At 41.1% G+C, this 15,365-nt stretch overlaps 1 protein-coding gene across 1 annotated transcript in view; it reads right to left on the bottom strand.

Moving 5' to 3' along the window:
- CNKSR3 (CNKSR family member 3) overlaps nucleotides 1-15,365 on the bottom strand; it is an 86,408-nt gene that overhangs the window by 18,620 nt on the left and 52,423 nt on the right. Inside the window, exons 3-6 of the mRNA XM_046669266.1 lie at nucleotides 12,003-12,205; nucleotides 11,167-11,254; nucleotides 4,438-4,479; nucleotides 1,300-1,419 (exon numbers count right to left, since the gene is read on the bottom strand). Of these exons, the coding sequence (XP_046525222.1) occupies nucleotides 1,300-1,419; nucleotides 4,438-4,479; nucleotides 11,167-11,254; nucleotides 12,003-12,205 (453 nt within the window). The remainder of the gene's footprint in view (nucleotides 1-1,299; nucleotides 1,420-4,437; nucleotides 4,480-11,166; nucleotides 11,255-12,002; nucleotides 12,206-15,365) is intronic.

The raw sequence follows: 15,365 nt of genomic DNA, 5'->3' as shown, positions 1-15,365 counted from the left end.
AGCAACAGCAGCTGCAGCCACCAATTTCTGCATAGGTCCTATCCACCCAGCACCCGGTGCTCAACATTCGTCATCTAATTTAACACTTTCAGCAACCCTGTGAGGCAGTTAGTATTATGATTAACCTTTGACAGATGAGGAAACTGACACGCAAAGTCACTTGTTAGCCGGATCTAAACCCAGGTCTCTGACTCAAAGTCTCTAAGCTCATCCATCAGCCTCACCGTTCCTTCACTTAAATTTCAGCAAACTAATGACATTGGATGCAGGCTAGGTCCTGGGAGAGCTGGGTATCTACGTACTGGTCTAGGTAGCCAGGTATCTACCTGTATGCATTCTCAGACCCTGCTACTATAGAGCTCATATATTACTGATGAAATATTTCTGAACATTTTTTTTTTGAGGAAGAGTAGCCCTGAGCTAACATCTGCTGCCAATCCTCTTTTTGCTGAGGAAGACTGTCCCTGAGCTAACATCCGTGCTCATCTTCCTCTCCTTTAGATGTGGGATGCCTGCCACAGCATGGCTTGATAAGCAGTGCATAGGTCCATGCCAGGGATCCGAACCAGGGAACCCCGGGCCGCCGAACATGGAGCACACAACCTTAACCGCTGCGCCACTGGGCTGGCCCCTCTGAACTATTTTTCAAGGACCATATCTTTCAACCAGCCTCTTCTCACATTCGTCCTAAGTGCCAATAGAGACTAGCAGAGACAATGTTTCCTACCCAGGGACTATCCTTCCTTTGTCCAAATGTTTTATATCTCCTTACATTGCTAAGCCCTAAAAATAAAACTGTTAAGACAATTCCTTCAGAATATGAGTATAGTTTTAAAATTGTTTATTTTTATACTTTGAAAACATAGAACATATCAACAGTTCAAGATGGCACATTCCTAACTACATAATGGAAGACAGTCTAGTTTCATCTACCATTTAAAACGATAATGAAAGCAATAAGGAATTATTAAAAAAAAAAAAAAAAAAGGCAATGTGGGGCTGGCCTGGTGGCACAGTGGTTAAGTTTGCCCACTCCACTTAAGTGGCCTGGAGTTCACCAGTTCGGAGCCCAGGTGTGGACCTAGGCACCACTGCTCAAGCCATGCTGTGGCAGGCACCCCACATATGAAGCAGAGGAAGATGGGCACAGATGTTAGCTCGGGGCCAGGCTTCCTCAGCAAAAAGAGGAGGGTTGGCAGCAGATGTTAGCTCAGGGCTAATCTCCCCCCATGTCCCTCCCAAAAAATGACAATGTGTTGTTATTTGAAAATAAAAGAAGTGTTGTTAGAATTTTCTTACCAGGCCCTCCCCAGGTTTAATGTTGGGTAAGTGAACTTCTTCCAGACACGCACACTGGCTCATAACAGGATCCGTGGTAGATCGGATTGTTTTATCACAGATGCCATTCAAAACCTTGACCTAGAATTGGAGAGGCAAATAGTCAGGAAAGGGTCAATCATTAACCAAGTTTCTCTCAAGCTGAATTTTAAAGAAACGCACTTCACCTATGATCTTTAGCTCTGGTTGGCAATCGTTTTGATAATACTGCTCAGTGAATGCATGGCATTTGGACTCCGTATTTGCAATCTGTGAAAACGGTGCCAGTATTTCAGCTTTGTTTAAAAATGCCGCTTTCATATTAACTTCTTTACAACCCCTGAAGAGCCCAGGCTGGGCAGAACCCCCTTTTGGCAGTTAAGGAGAATGATCCATTCCCAGCCATTTGTATGCTTTTTTAGCGATCACTCACATTCTCTGCATACCAAATATTGACAAGGTAAAAAAAATATTTTTTTCCTGCACCATTTTTTAAAATATATTTTATTTTTCAAAGCAGTTTTAGTTTTACAGAAAAACTGAGCCAAAAGTGCAGAGTTCTTATATACTTCCTCTCCCACTTCAGCACAGTTTCCAATACAGTTATATTACTATAACACAGTTAATAATAACATGATATTATTTTTTTTTGAGGAAGATTAGCCCTGAGCTAACATCTGCTGCCAATCCTCTTTTTGCTGAGGAAGACTGGCCCTGAGCTAACATTCATGCCCACCTTCCTCTACTTTATATGTGGGATGCCTACCACAGCATGGCTTGACAAGCGGTGCCATGTCCGCACCCCGAATCCGAACCGGTGAACCCTAGGCTGTCGAAGCGGAACGTGCGCACTTAACCACTGCGCCACTGGACCGACCCCAACATGATATTATTAACATCTTGCATTAGTGTGGTACATTTGTTACAACTGGTGAACCAAGGTTGATACATTGTTATTAACGAAAGTCATTAGTTGATGTTGGGTTCACTCTCTGTGGTCTATTGTTCTACGGGTTTTGACAAATGCCTAATGTCATGTATCCACCATTACAGTATCATACCGAATAGTTTCACCACCTAAAAATCCACTGTGCTACACCTATTCATCTCTCCACCCTCCCCTCTCCCCCACTATGAACCCCTGGCAATCACTGTTATGGTTTTGCCTTTGCCAGAAGGTCAAATAATTAGAATTATACAGTACATAGCCTTTTCAGACTGGCTTCTTCCACTTAGTAATATGCTTTTAAGGTTTCTCCATGGCTTGACAGTTCATTTCTTTTTAGTGCTGAATAAGATTCCACAGTCTGGATGTCTCAATTTGTTTCTCCAGTCATCTACTAAAGGATGCTTCCAAGTTTTGGCACTTATAAAGAAAGCTGCTATAACATTCTGTGCAGGTTTTTTTGGCTATAAGTTTTTAATTTATTTGGTTTTGCTGGATCGTAGAGTACGTTTAGTTTTGTGCCTTCCAAAGTGGCTGTACCATTCTACCTTTCCACCAGCAGCGAGAGTTCCTATTGCTCCACATCCTCACCAGCATTTGGTGGTGTCATGTTTTGGATTTTGTTATCATGTTATTGTATTAGGTGTGTAGTGGTATCTCATTGTTTTAATTTGCAATTCCCTAATGAAACGTTATGTTGAACATCTTTCCACATGCTTACTTGCCAGCTGTGTATCTTTTTTGGTGAGGTATCTGTTCAGATGGTTTGCCTGCTTTTTAATTGGGTTGTTTGTTTTCTTATTATTGAGTTTTAAGAGTTCTTTGTATATTTTGGAATACAAGTCCCTTATCTGATATGTGTTTTGAAAACAGTTTCTCCCAGTCTGTGGCTTGTCTTTTCATTCTCTTAACAGTGGATTTCAAGGAGCAGAGTTTCTAATTTTAATGAAGTCTACCTTATCAACTTTTCTTTCTTTTTTTTCCTAATTATTGGCATCTGAGCTAACAACTCTTGCCAACTTTTTTTTTTCTGCTTTTTCTCCCCAAATCCCCCCAGTACATAGTTGTACATTTTAGTTGTGGGTCCTTCTAGTTGTGGCATGTGGGATGCCGCCTCAGCGTGGCCTGATGAGCAGTGCCACATCCGCACCCAGGATCCGAACCAGCAAAACCCTGAGGCGCCGAAGAGGAGCGTGTGAACTTAATCGCTTGGCCACGGGGCCGGCCCCTCAACTTTTCTTTCATGGTTCGTGCTTTTGTCATTGTACTTAACAACTCATCGCCAAAGCCAAGGTCACCTAGATTTTCCCCTGTTACCTTCTAGGACTTCTATAGTTTGCATTTTACCTTTACGTCTACAGTCTTTCTGGCAATGGCTCATACTCTCTGAACACCGAACAGTGACAAGGTAAAATCTTGAGACATGAGGATCCCTGTTAAGTGGGCTCCATGTAAAAATCACAGTGGTTACGTGTGGTTACCTCTCCCAATCAGATTCATCTAACCTTTCAAAATTAAACAACTAAAGAAACCAGGAAATTCCAAAGAGTGATTTTCTTTTTCCAAGGGGGGACAATCCAAGAAGCGACACTTTTTACATTCCTCTAATTTGTTTAACCTCTCTATTTATGGAAAATATATTTATAGCAGTTTCATTGCTAAATTCCTCAACATCAGTAGGAGGAAGGCCTTATCAAAAGAGCACAGGCTGGCTTATGTCAAAAGGAGGAAGCGATGATGAATAGTTACCAAAACGCTCTTGAAACAGTCACAGCACACCCCCCGCCATCATAAGATTTTTGCCAAGAATTTTTTTTTAATCAAAATGGGCCTAAAATGAAATTTGCAGATCAGTTTAACCCTGATTAACAGGCTAGCTAGCAATTTAAGTACAACTGTACCCTGAGGAAATGTTCAGAGGAAAAAAAAAACCCCAGCAAAACAGAGACCCCAATATATCCAATTTAAGCACAGGAATTTTCATAACAGTTGGTCTTATCGTTAAACAACTTTATTTTTCCCTTTTCGTCTAAATTAATAGACTCCTATCCCAAATGCCAATATTTCAAAGTATATCCTAAAATAATGAGCCACAGTGCATTTACTTTAATTAATGTGATTCCCACTGTTTTGGGCAAAGGAATTTTACAATAACTTTTAGAATGTATACTTACTACAGTTAAAACTTTATCCTCCATTTCTGCTACAAGGCAATCCTAAGGAAGGAAAGAAGAAAATGACAACTGTAAGAGCTAAGAACTTTCAAAAACTGTCGGCTTAGCTCTCTACATATTTCCTGGAGCCCAAGATGGTGCCTGACACGCACCCTACCCTGTAGCCTGAGCAGGCATGCGTGGTCGGGAGGAGAGACTCGACTGGAGAGAGAGGGAAGAGCAGGAATGGGGCTGACATTCAGTGACTTCTAAGGCTCTGTTCAATCCTCGCCCAAGGAGGTTATCACCCAAAGAACCCATTTGACTGATTATTTAATCAGAAAACCTACAAAAATCATTGAACTGAAATATACCTACTGTCCAGACTGTGCAGAGAATAGTAAGTCAGAAGTCCAAGTCCAAGAAACCTGACAATGGCTGCCAAACGTGACCCCAGGCTCGGCTAGCATGGGGCCAACAAGCCAGGAGTCTTTTGCTCTGGGCCTGCCTATAAGAACAGCTTTCAAATAAGAGCTTGAGTAAACTTAGCCACAAAAGTTTATTTTAAGCACCACTGAGATTAAATCAGATATTTCAGTCCTTAATAGAGGAAAAAGGTTCAACAAAACATTCATTAACACACTGCCAAAAAAATGGTCTTGAGGTATGCTATTGATGACATTAAATAAAGGGCTGGAATGCAAAGCATTATTTACTCAGCTTAAGAACAAAAGACTTGGAACTGTATGAACCGGTTAGCTGATTATAGGAATCAGCATTGTCCCATCTAAAAGCAGCCAAACTGAAACCGCCATTGTGAAACTCTCACAGCTAACCTTCCAGAACTGTCTACAGCTGAGGATTTCAATCCACACAGCAGAGGGCATGCAGGAGAAAAGGGACACCAACTGGACTCTAGAGTTTATTCAGCACCATTAAGCATAATCCCAAAAGGGGACAGCCTATGGAAAATGCTAATTATTTCATGTACATGAAGGATATTAATCAACTACGCTGGGAGTGTCAGACAAAAATTTTCACCTCAATCAAAAAGCCATTTTAGGGTCCGGCCTGGTGGCGCAGTGGTTAAGTTCGCACGTTCCGCTTTGGCGGTCCAGGGTTCGCCAGTTCAGATCCTGGGTGTGGACCTACACACCGCTTGTCAAGCCACGCTATGGCAGGCGTCCCACATATAAGGTAGAGGAAGATGAGCACGGATGTTAGCTCAGGGCCAGTCTTCCTCAGCAAAAGAGGAAGATTGGTGGCAGATGTTAGCTCAGGGCTAATCTTCCTCAAAAAAAAAGTCTTTTTAGGTTATTTTTTACTACCACTGGGAGGGAGGGGTGGAAATGGCTACCAATTGCTATGCTATGTGAGTTTATAATCAGATTATCAGAGGCTTAAAAAAATTTTTCATTTTCTCTATTAGGTAAAAATGTGGGAAACAATAACAATTACTCTCCTGCTCCCAAAATTGACACTGACTCTCAGCAAAACAGAAGCCAAGTGACAAAACACTAAATGCATGTGTACTAAAATACAAAATATATATAATTTACATAAATATAAAAATATACTATGTAATGCTAAAATGCGTGAATCTGATATAAATTCAAACTGCAGGAGAAAATATGAATAATTACAGCTCAAAAATGTGCTTTTCTTCCTCCATCTTGTGCAAGGAACTAAATCATCAACTACCATAATGGCTCAGCCCCTCTTAACACCATTTGAAGGAGGGAATTATGAAATCAATGTCAACTTTAGCAAAACAGAACTTACATGGTCTCGTGCTAGAAATAAAACTAATAATTTGTGTTCGCGATTTTTCATTACAAACCCCACAACGATGTGAGCACTGTCACCCTCGGGAGAAAATCACCCACAGGCAGAGAGCTCCTCTCCATACGCCAGGGCCCAAGATTCAAGATGGATGTTTGACCTCATGGTTTCTGATACTTGAGTCCTTGACAGATCCAAGAAGCCACCAAGAAAATGGGCTCCTGATGGTGAAGGAGCCAATGCGCGAGGGGAGCTCTCCTTCCTCCTTGAATTGTTCAAGTCAGTGTGTGAAAGGGCTCACTTTTCACCTTCCGCCACTGTGAACGTGGGTTCCCACACCCATTCCTACTGGGAGGAAGCAGCTGCAGGCATGACTTCATGATATCTGGCATGAAGGCAACGGAATGGAAAAAAGAAGTGGAGGAACCAAGTCACCCCCCATCATGAGCCAGACAGTGGGGCTGGGCCTTGCCACATTCCCTGGTCACCTGGATTGGCAGACAGGCCAGCCTACCTGGCAGAGAGCCAGCCAAGGCAGCTATCAGGTGCCCCTTCCTTCCCTGGCTGTTCCTTATTCTACCTTCTTACCCACTGAGAAGACTTGGGTGACCCGTTTAACCTCTCCATGCTCCGTTTCCTACTCTGTAAAGCGGGGAGGCTGAAAACCTACCTCAGAGAACTGCTGAGAACCAAATGTGATAACACGTGTCAGCATGCAGCACACACCTGAGACACAGCCCACACTCATTAAATGGTCTCATGGCTTTCTCCTCCTCGGCCTTCATGGCTATCTTTCTTTCCGTTCAGTTTTCTTAGGCTTTACATTGCTCATGTCCCCCCATTTTTTTCCACAAGGGAACTCAGCACCCGCCACTGTCATTTCATCTCTCCCCATCGAGATTCCAGTTTTCACGTCATCACAACATTAGGAGGATACATTGACGATACAGCTCACAATCCCCTCCCACCTCAGTTTCCTTCACCTGAAATTCTAGTCTGAAAACTCAATGGAAGACTCATCCGTGGACCTGGTGTGCGACTAGCTGAACCATGCTCAAAAGAAGTGTGTGCTTTCCTTACAGGGGGGAAAAAAGCAGCAACCATTTATCCTTCAAATCAGGAGCCTGATACATTATCCTTAGAAGGAAGGATGCAGAGAAAGTGACAAGAAAGAGGAGGGGGAAATGGCAATAGGTGGGAAAGGAGAAAAAGGACAAGCATACATCTGTCTTCACAGACAGAGACACAAGAAATCAAGACTCAAGGAGAACATGTTCCTTCTCACTGGCAAGAAAGATACAACTTTCATTCTTTTCATTCCCCAGTTAAAAGGAATAAATGGAAAAGACAGGTTTCTTCTCAATGAGTTGACAGATCTTCTGCCAAGAAATTTAGAGGAAAACAGTACTTCACATAGTTGTAAGAGAGTGTGAAATCTCCTGGCTCATTCAGTCTTATTGCTGCCATTACTCGGCACATTGAAAAACGACATTCAACTCATTCATCAAGTTTGTTATTTCTAATTTGTGCACTCACAGATATTAGCACTTGCCAAAGCCCCTACATTCTCCAATTACTACAGAAAGCATATGTTCATCAAGAGTTAAAGATGTTTTTTCAATCCAAGTTCATAAAATGATATTCTCATATGTATTTATATGTTGCCAGTTTTAATCCTTAAAAATTGTTCAAATTTAAATAAACCAAAAAATACCCGACTATAAGAGGAACATATTTGGTAACTGCCTCTTCTTAAACCATCAAGCTTGGTTCCAGAAAACGAATACAGGGCAAGGTTTTTATATGTCCTATTATAGGTTACTCTTTTTTTTTTTTTTAAGGATTGGAACCTGGGCTAACAACTGTTGCCAATCTTTTTTTTTTCCTGCTTTATTTCCCTAACCCCCCCTGGTACATAGTTGTATATCTTAGTTGCAGGTCCCTCTAGTTGTGGGATGTGGGACGCCGCCTCAATGTGGCCTGACGAGTGGTGCCATGTCGGCGCCCAGGATCTGAACCCTGGGCCGCCGCAGCGGAGCGCGCAAGCTTAACTACTCGGCCACGGAGCCGGCCCCTAGGTTACTATTTCTTAAGTGGGCATAGTGCTTTATATATATCTCATTTAATCTTCATAACAATCTTTTGAGCTAGATATTATTTTTAAAACAGTTTATATTATTTCTCTATTTTTAATTTTACACGAATGCATAAATGTGGTCATACGTGCACTTTCTGTAAATTAAAAAAAAATTTTTTTTGGCTTGACATGTTCCCTCCCCACTTCTTTCCCTAAGATAGACTCAATTTTTCTTCCAAATTGCCCACTGTGCTTATCTATTGCCTTTTATACAGGTTTTTGGACACAGGTGTGTAATATAAACACACACACACACACATATATATATACAATTAAAAAATTGGGGGGGATCACTATTTTTCTTCACATTACACGTTTTCTTTCCTCAACAATAACTTGTAGAAATCCCACCAAATCATCTGGTGAGGTAAATATTAGTATTCCCATTTTACAGATGAGAAAAATTGAGGCTTATGGTTTTAAGTGACTTGTCCTACGTCCCAGGGCTAATTAACGGCAGAGGTAGGATTTGAACTTATGGCTGGCTGTCTCTGAAGCATACATTCAATGACCACCAAAGGGAAACCAAGAACAAAAAATAAACCACAAACAAACAAAAACAAGACCTCTTGTATCCCTTAAGTTGGGATTAAATTTTTCCTAAGAGACAAATTCTCTTTCGCTTCTTTGTCAAAAGCATTCTTTCATTTGTTTAAACGCACATTTAAAATATCACCATTAATCACATGCCAGGCGTCATGAGGCCCCAACTACCCAGGTCGAGCGACATGAGGGTGCTCAGTGGACACCTCTCCTGATGGAAGCAGGTCAGGTTCGGCACCTCCCACGGGGAGCCTTTCTTATCATCAGTTCATATCAACACCTCTATGACCACAAGAAGAAAAGCCACCTGAGACAATGCAATCAGCCCATTCTGTCCAGACAAGAACAGAATCAGGGTGGTCAGATTACTCAACGTCAACATCTCAACGTAGGTGACTCTAGCCAGCGTCTCAATCCTTCTGGCACTCCCTCCTTAGCACTTCTCCAACTTCATAGAACTTGAAATATAGTTTGCGTATTTATCTTTTAATTTTCTCATTCCCCCAGAGACTGTAAGTTCCACGAGGGATTCTTTTCATCCATTTATTTACTCTGGTATTCCCATTGTCTAGAAGAGCAGTAGACCCACATAGCAAGTGCTCAGTAAATATTTATTGAAGGAGCAGTCCAAACACCTACGAAGCCAACATCAACCTGCTTAGGCAAAGCAGCAGCATCTTGTGAAAACAACTGCTACCACCTCTGTTTTCAACTGCATCCCTTTCTCCTCCTCTCCCCCGCACTACAGCAGGGGCCGCCTCGATGAATCACTCAGTCTAGGACCCGTTAAATAAAACACAGATGCACCCAAGAGCAAAACTTCCCCATTTGCTAACTATGATGTTTAACTCTTACACTGTCATTTAATCGATCGCAAGTAAATTCTGTTAAAAATCAAAATAGGAGGCAGGATATTGTGGGAAGAGAGAAGCAGGAAAAAAAAAAAAAAAGAAAGCTCAAGGTATCAGAGAAATAAATGCCTTCTACCACCAACGCCAGGACTCCGTGGCTGTATGATTAATGTACCACAATTGGTACCAGACTCTTTTTGTCAAAATTATTTTACACATCATAAAAAAGAGCAGAAACGCAGAGTCCCATGAGATGCTCCATGCTCCTTTCTAAGAACATGGCCTCAAAAGCATATAATGAAGCCACACGTGCCTTAAGTTCAATGACGGCTCAGGACTGGACCACATACAGCTGCCACGTGCAAAGCCAACTTCACTCTTCAAGTTCCAGGAAGACACAAAGTACAAAGCTTTTCAGAATTACATCCATTATAGATGCAGTAATACGGTGGGGACCAAGGAAAGGATGTTCTTAACTTTTTGCCAACTCAGCAGTGGAAACAAATGTGGAATCACAGAATTTTAGAACCAAGCGAGATAGGAAAAAAGAACACGTTCTTCCTTACATTTTATAGCCTCAATTCAATTCAAAAATATTTTACAAGTCTTTGCTATGTGCCAGGTAATATGACAGCAAGTGACCTTAAGAGCTGATGGTCTAATAAGAAATATTTTTAAAAGTTCAGGTTACAGAAGCCAGGTGAGTTACAGACCGACTGATACAAATCTTCCTGGCTAAGGAAGATTAGGCAGATACTTAGATCTGGTAAGATACTTGCTAAGATACTTAGGTCTGGCCAATGAGCTGGGAGTGAAATGGACATGAGTCACTTCCAAACCAGGACATTTGTCAGTGTGAGAACCTCCTCTGCCACAGGCTCAAGCAACATGAGATACTGCTTGTTCTGCCAGTCTGCATCCTGAAGTGGGGAGAATTAAAGCAGATCCCTAAACTGACCCATTGGGATACAGATAATCAAGCAATAAAGTGCTGAGGTTTGTGGGTTATTTGTTACTACATCATAACTTAGCACATCCTGACTGGTAAAGCCAACCACAGAGGTCGAAATGAAAAGAAAACTAAGAAGCAGACACAGTAAGGTATTTAAAATAAAGAGGATAGTGAAATTTAGTTACTCTAGCATTTCTATTTAAAAAATTAAGTATTCTAACATTTTAGAGGAAGTACAGGACTCCTAGCTCAACTATTTTAAAACAAAAGAGGCCATCTTTGATGGAAAGCCCACTGGTCATTTTTCAGAAACCATCTACACAATACATCTGACTTAAAGCCTTTCATCTCTCCCCAATTCTGATGAGAAAAAAAAAAAAAAAAACAGAGAGAGAAAGAATGGTACTTCATGCCTGCCTGTAAACCCTTTGATGAAGTGGGAAAAGGGAGGAAAGAAGTTGAGAAAGCGACAACGATGTACTGACCTTCTGGACTGCAGTGGTCAGATCCAAACAAAGCTGAATGACTTTGTTCTTCGTTACTGAGAAGTCAGCGATCCCTGTAAATGGAGCCCTAGAAAGCAACAACAATTCTTAAAAAAGAAAAGTGGGGGCCGGGGGGAGGGAACCCACTGGGATCCCACACTGTGTGCTGACAAGCATGCCTACACAACAGGCTGGCTTAAATTATCCATTGTGTAACTGTTTCAGGTAACACACAGAATGGGAATCTGAACAGAAAAGAGACAGAGAAGTGCTAGATAAAAACATCACAAAATGAGCCAAGAGAATGAACATCCCTTCCGAAGTCAACTAACAGTCCTCATACCAATCAAATACTCATTAATGTTTCTGTTGTTGTTGTTTTGGTTTGGTTTTTTTTTTTGCTGAGGAAGATTTGCCCTGAGCTAACATCTGTCCCAGTCTTCCTCTATTTTGTATGTGGGTTACCGCCATAGCACAGCTGCTGATGAGTGGTGTAGGTCCATGCCAGGGGACCGAACCCAGGCCACTGAACCTGAGCACACCAAACTTAACCACTAGGCCACAGGGCCAACCCTCACTAATGTTTAACCTCAGCAAAACACAACTTTAGCACAGTTCCACTCTCTTCTAAGCGGAAGTTATTTTGTTCCTGCTATTTACCTTTTCAGGAACTTCCAGAGGGACCCTACAGACTACTACTGATCCAGAACTCCTGGAGAGATCCGGTGGAAAGACATGAAGGGAGCAATGGTCCATTTTCTTGGGACAAAGTACAGGCTATTGTATGCATCTCAGACCCTCCTTTTACAGCACAGTAAAGCACACCCATGACTCACCGGTCCAGCCAAGCTAACAAGGCCTTGGCAGCGCCTATGAGCTCCACCACAGAAGTCAGGAACTCATTGGGGGGCTTGTGGGAGGTGTTCCCATCATAAGCTGGACTCTTCCGCCGACTACTTATGTAATTCTGTAAGTTGTGGCAAGACGCACGCAGCTTCAGAACCAAGTTCTTCATGTTATCAGTTTCAAGGCCATAATTCTGTGGAAAATAAAATCAAAGGGAAAAACTCAAAACTGACAACAATGTTCAAACTCTCATAATAACTCAACAGCTCACTAAACAACTTGAATAACTCCTACAACAGCCACAAAACCCTACGTAATTTACAAGCAGTGCTGGTTTCACGCACTTGGGCCACACCAGCCTTTTCTCTGTTCCTCCCACAGCCTACTCTTACCTCAGGGACTTGGCTCCTGCTCATTCCTCTTCCTGAAATGTTCCTCCCTCAAATTGCTTTCTTACCACTTGCATCCCAGCCCAAATGTTGCATCCTCCTCAAGGCTTCTCAGACCATCTAGAGCAGCGTTTCACAACCTAGCCCCTACCAACATTTAAGCCGAATAATTCTTTGTTTGGGTTGTGGGGGAGGATTCCTCTACATGGCAGGATGTTGAGCTGGCCTCTACTCATAGGTATCAGTAGTACTCCCTCCCCAGTTGTGACAACCAAAAATGTCTCCAGACATTGCCAAGTGCCTCCTCAGGGCACTCTCTAGCACGTCACTTATCTGTCATCTCTCTGAGGCACCTTCTTTGCTGCTGTCTTCCCCACAGGGATGCAAGGTCTGTGAGCGTGCAGCTCTGAGCACATTGCTCACGACTCTATTTCCAGCACAGCAGACAATAAAGTAGTCATCGAATGGATGACTTTCCATCGGAGGAGAGTCGCTCACACGGAAACAGGGCAGCATAGACGAAACATCAATTTCCCTGTCATTTCCGTCTCGTGAGCTTCTAACCTGTGTTCTTTCTGAACAATGTTCAACCTACTTGGGTATTTTTAAAAAATCAATTTCACGTGACAATATTGTCCCAGACTCCCTTTCAGATAAAGAACAAATCTCAGGAAACAACGCATAAATCTGAGCTAACTTGGGGGCTCAGGGATGAAATTTCTATATTCAATGGCACTACATGTGCCTAAATTGGTGTTTCATCATTTTAACAAAAAGTGAAAATATTTCTGGGGTATATACAACTGTATCAACAGCATCCGAAAGCAAGAATGGGGTACCATTTAAAACTTGGGAATAATACAAAATGGCTGACAGGATGGAACACTTACTCCATGCCAGGAACTGGACCAGGTGTTTGACAAGTTTTATCTCAGGTAAACGCAGCATGTGGAGGTGGAAATATTCTCTCTATTTTACAGGTGAGGAAACTGAGGCACAGAGACATTTAAATAAATTCCCTAAAATTACACTACTCATCAGTAGTAGGGGTAGGATTCTAAGTGCTAGAAAAAGAAAAGAAAAAAAGAAAAGCGGCCAGTGATGCTGGATCTAGCACAAACGAACAAGTGGGTCTTAATTCCCCTCAATTCTATCCTGATGTACTCCACCCTCTCTGAAGTGTGAGAAATTTCTTCCAGCTGGTTTCAGCCATTGGGACCTCACTGTCCTGAGAGCCAGGGCACCTGGCCTGTCCCTTAGCCCCCTCCTCGTACAGCCTCACCTCCAATGCCCTAGGGAAGGATAAGCTATGTCTCTAAATCAAGATATGTAAAGCATAAATATACCACGTAGTTTGCGAGAACTTTTTTTTTGGCAAGATGAAAAACAGTAAGTTGGTGAACATGATGTGATCTATACAAAATTTGAAATATATTATGACGTACATCCAAAAATAAACAAATAAATGAAGGGAAAAAAAGAAAAACGGTAAGTAATAACAATCTTAATGACTCTTCTTTTAATGAAAACAATTCTAACTTTAACTAGATTTTATTTGAAGTTTAAATTTATGTTGCTTCCTAGTCAAATAAAAAATATTTTAAAAAATTTGGATAGAAATTTTAAAAAGAGTTAACTATAAATATAAAAAAACTTCCCAGAGCCATTAAGTGAAAATCATCTTTTGCAAGCTTTAAAAAAAAACACTAAATTTCATAATAAAAATGAGTGTTCTGTATTAACAGTAATGTTCTATTTAAACCTTATATTCATTCACTTATTTTCTCACTGTTATTTTCTAGAGACTAACACATGATATCGTCCTTCAACAGAGAAGACAAAAATGGAAAGATGGATCTTCATCATGGCTTTTTAAAGTCAAAGAATCAAAGACTCACAAAAGAATGGATAAAGCACCACATGACACAGCTTGTTTAGAAGGACTATGATTAAAGAGAAATGTCCCCTTATTCAGTCAATTACTCAGCCTGCCAACTTACATCAAGTGTTTTGAACTAAAAGCAGGAAAGTCAGCTTTCTATAGTCAATGTCACCATAAATTACTTGGAACTTTTATTACCATACACAACATTTACTTCTTGAGCTCAAGGAGAATTAAATGCATTTTAGTGTTGCAAAAAGTTTTAAACTTCAGTCTTCTACAAACCTACCACTTTTAACATTAAAATAAAGGATGAGTATAGCTTCTTATTAACTGGTTCTTTTCATTTTCATCCAATTTGCTGATTCTTTCTTCTTTTTCCCCCAAAACAAATCATGGGGCCGGAAGGATGGATGGATGGACTATAACAAAGTATAATTTTTCAAAGAAGGAGGGAGCAAAGTAAGGAAGGAAAATTCCTTCCCCTTCCACCCCATTCCACAATAAGAAGAGAACAAGAAACTGATTATATTAGCTCAAAAGAACCTCTACTGTAGAAACATAATCAGGAAAGGATTATTGAATTAAGTGCCCCACAGTGAAAGACAGAAAATGAATAATTTCCCAGACCAGATTTGATTATTTTCACTAACCTTTTTCCCTCAAAACCTGTCTCCTTCAGAAATTGCTTTAAGATAAGGTGTCAAGAAGATAGAAACTAAATAAGAAACAAAATGAGTCTCTGAAAATCTACATACATACTAAAAACCTTCCACCAAGATCTCATTTCATTAAAAGTTAGCCTTTGGGGTCGCTTCCTGGTCTGGCTAGAGAAATGACAAACAAGACAGAAGAAAAGGAAAGAGGCAGATAGATTCTCATTCTTCTGCTGCCTTAAGATTGTACACATTTTAACTAAGGACAAATCTTAACTTCTCCTCTCCTTTCTTTTCCCATTCCTACTAGCTCTATTCATGACCTAACAAACTTAAGGAGCGTCACAGACACATAGTCAAAACCTTCCTATTGACTTGGGTCAATTGAGTTACAGCCTAAGAAATATACTTCACATTTTTCTTAAA

Source organism: Equus quagga, chromosome 8 (genome assembly GCF_021613505.1).
Source record: "Equus quagga isolate Etosha38 chromosome 8, UCLA_HA_Equagga_1.0, whole genome shotgun sequence".
Lineage (NCBI taxonomy): Eukaryota > Metazoa > Chordata > Mammalia > Perissodactyla > Equidae > Equus > Equus quagga.
Note: the sequence above shows the minus strand (reverse complement) of the source record. Positions and strands in the feature narration are given on the sequence as shown.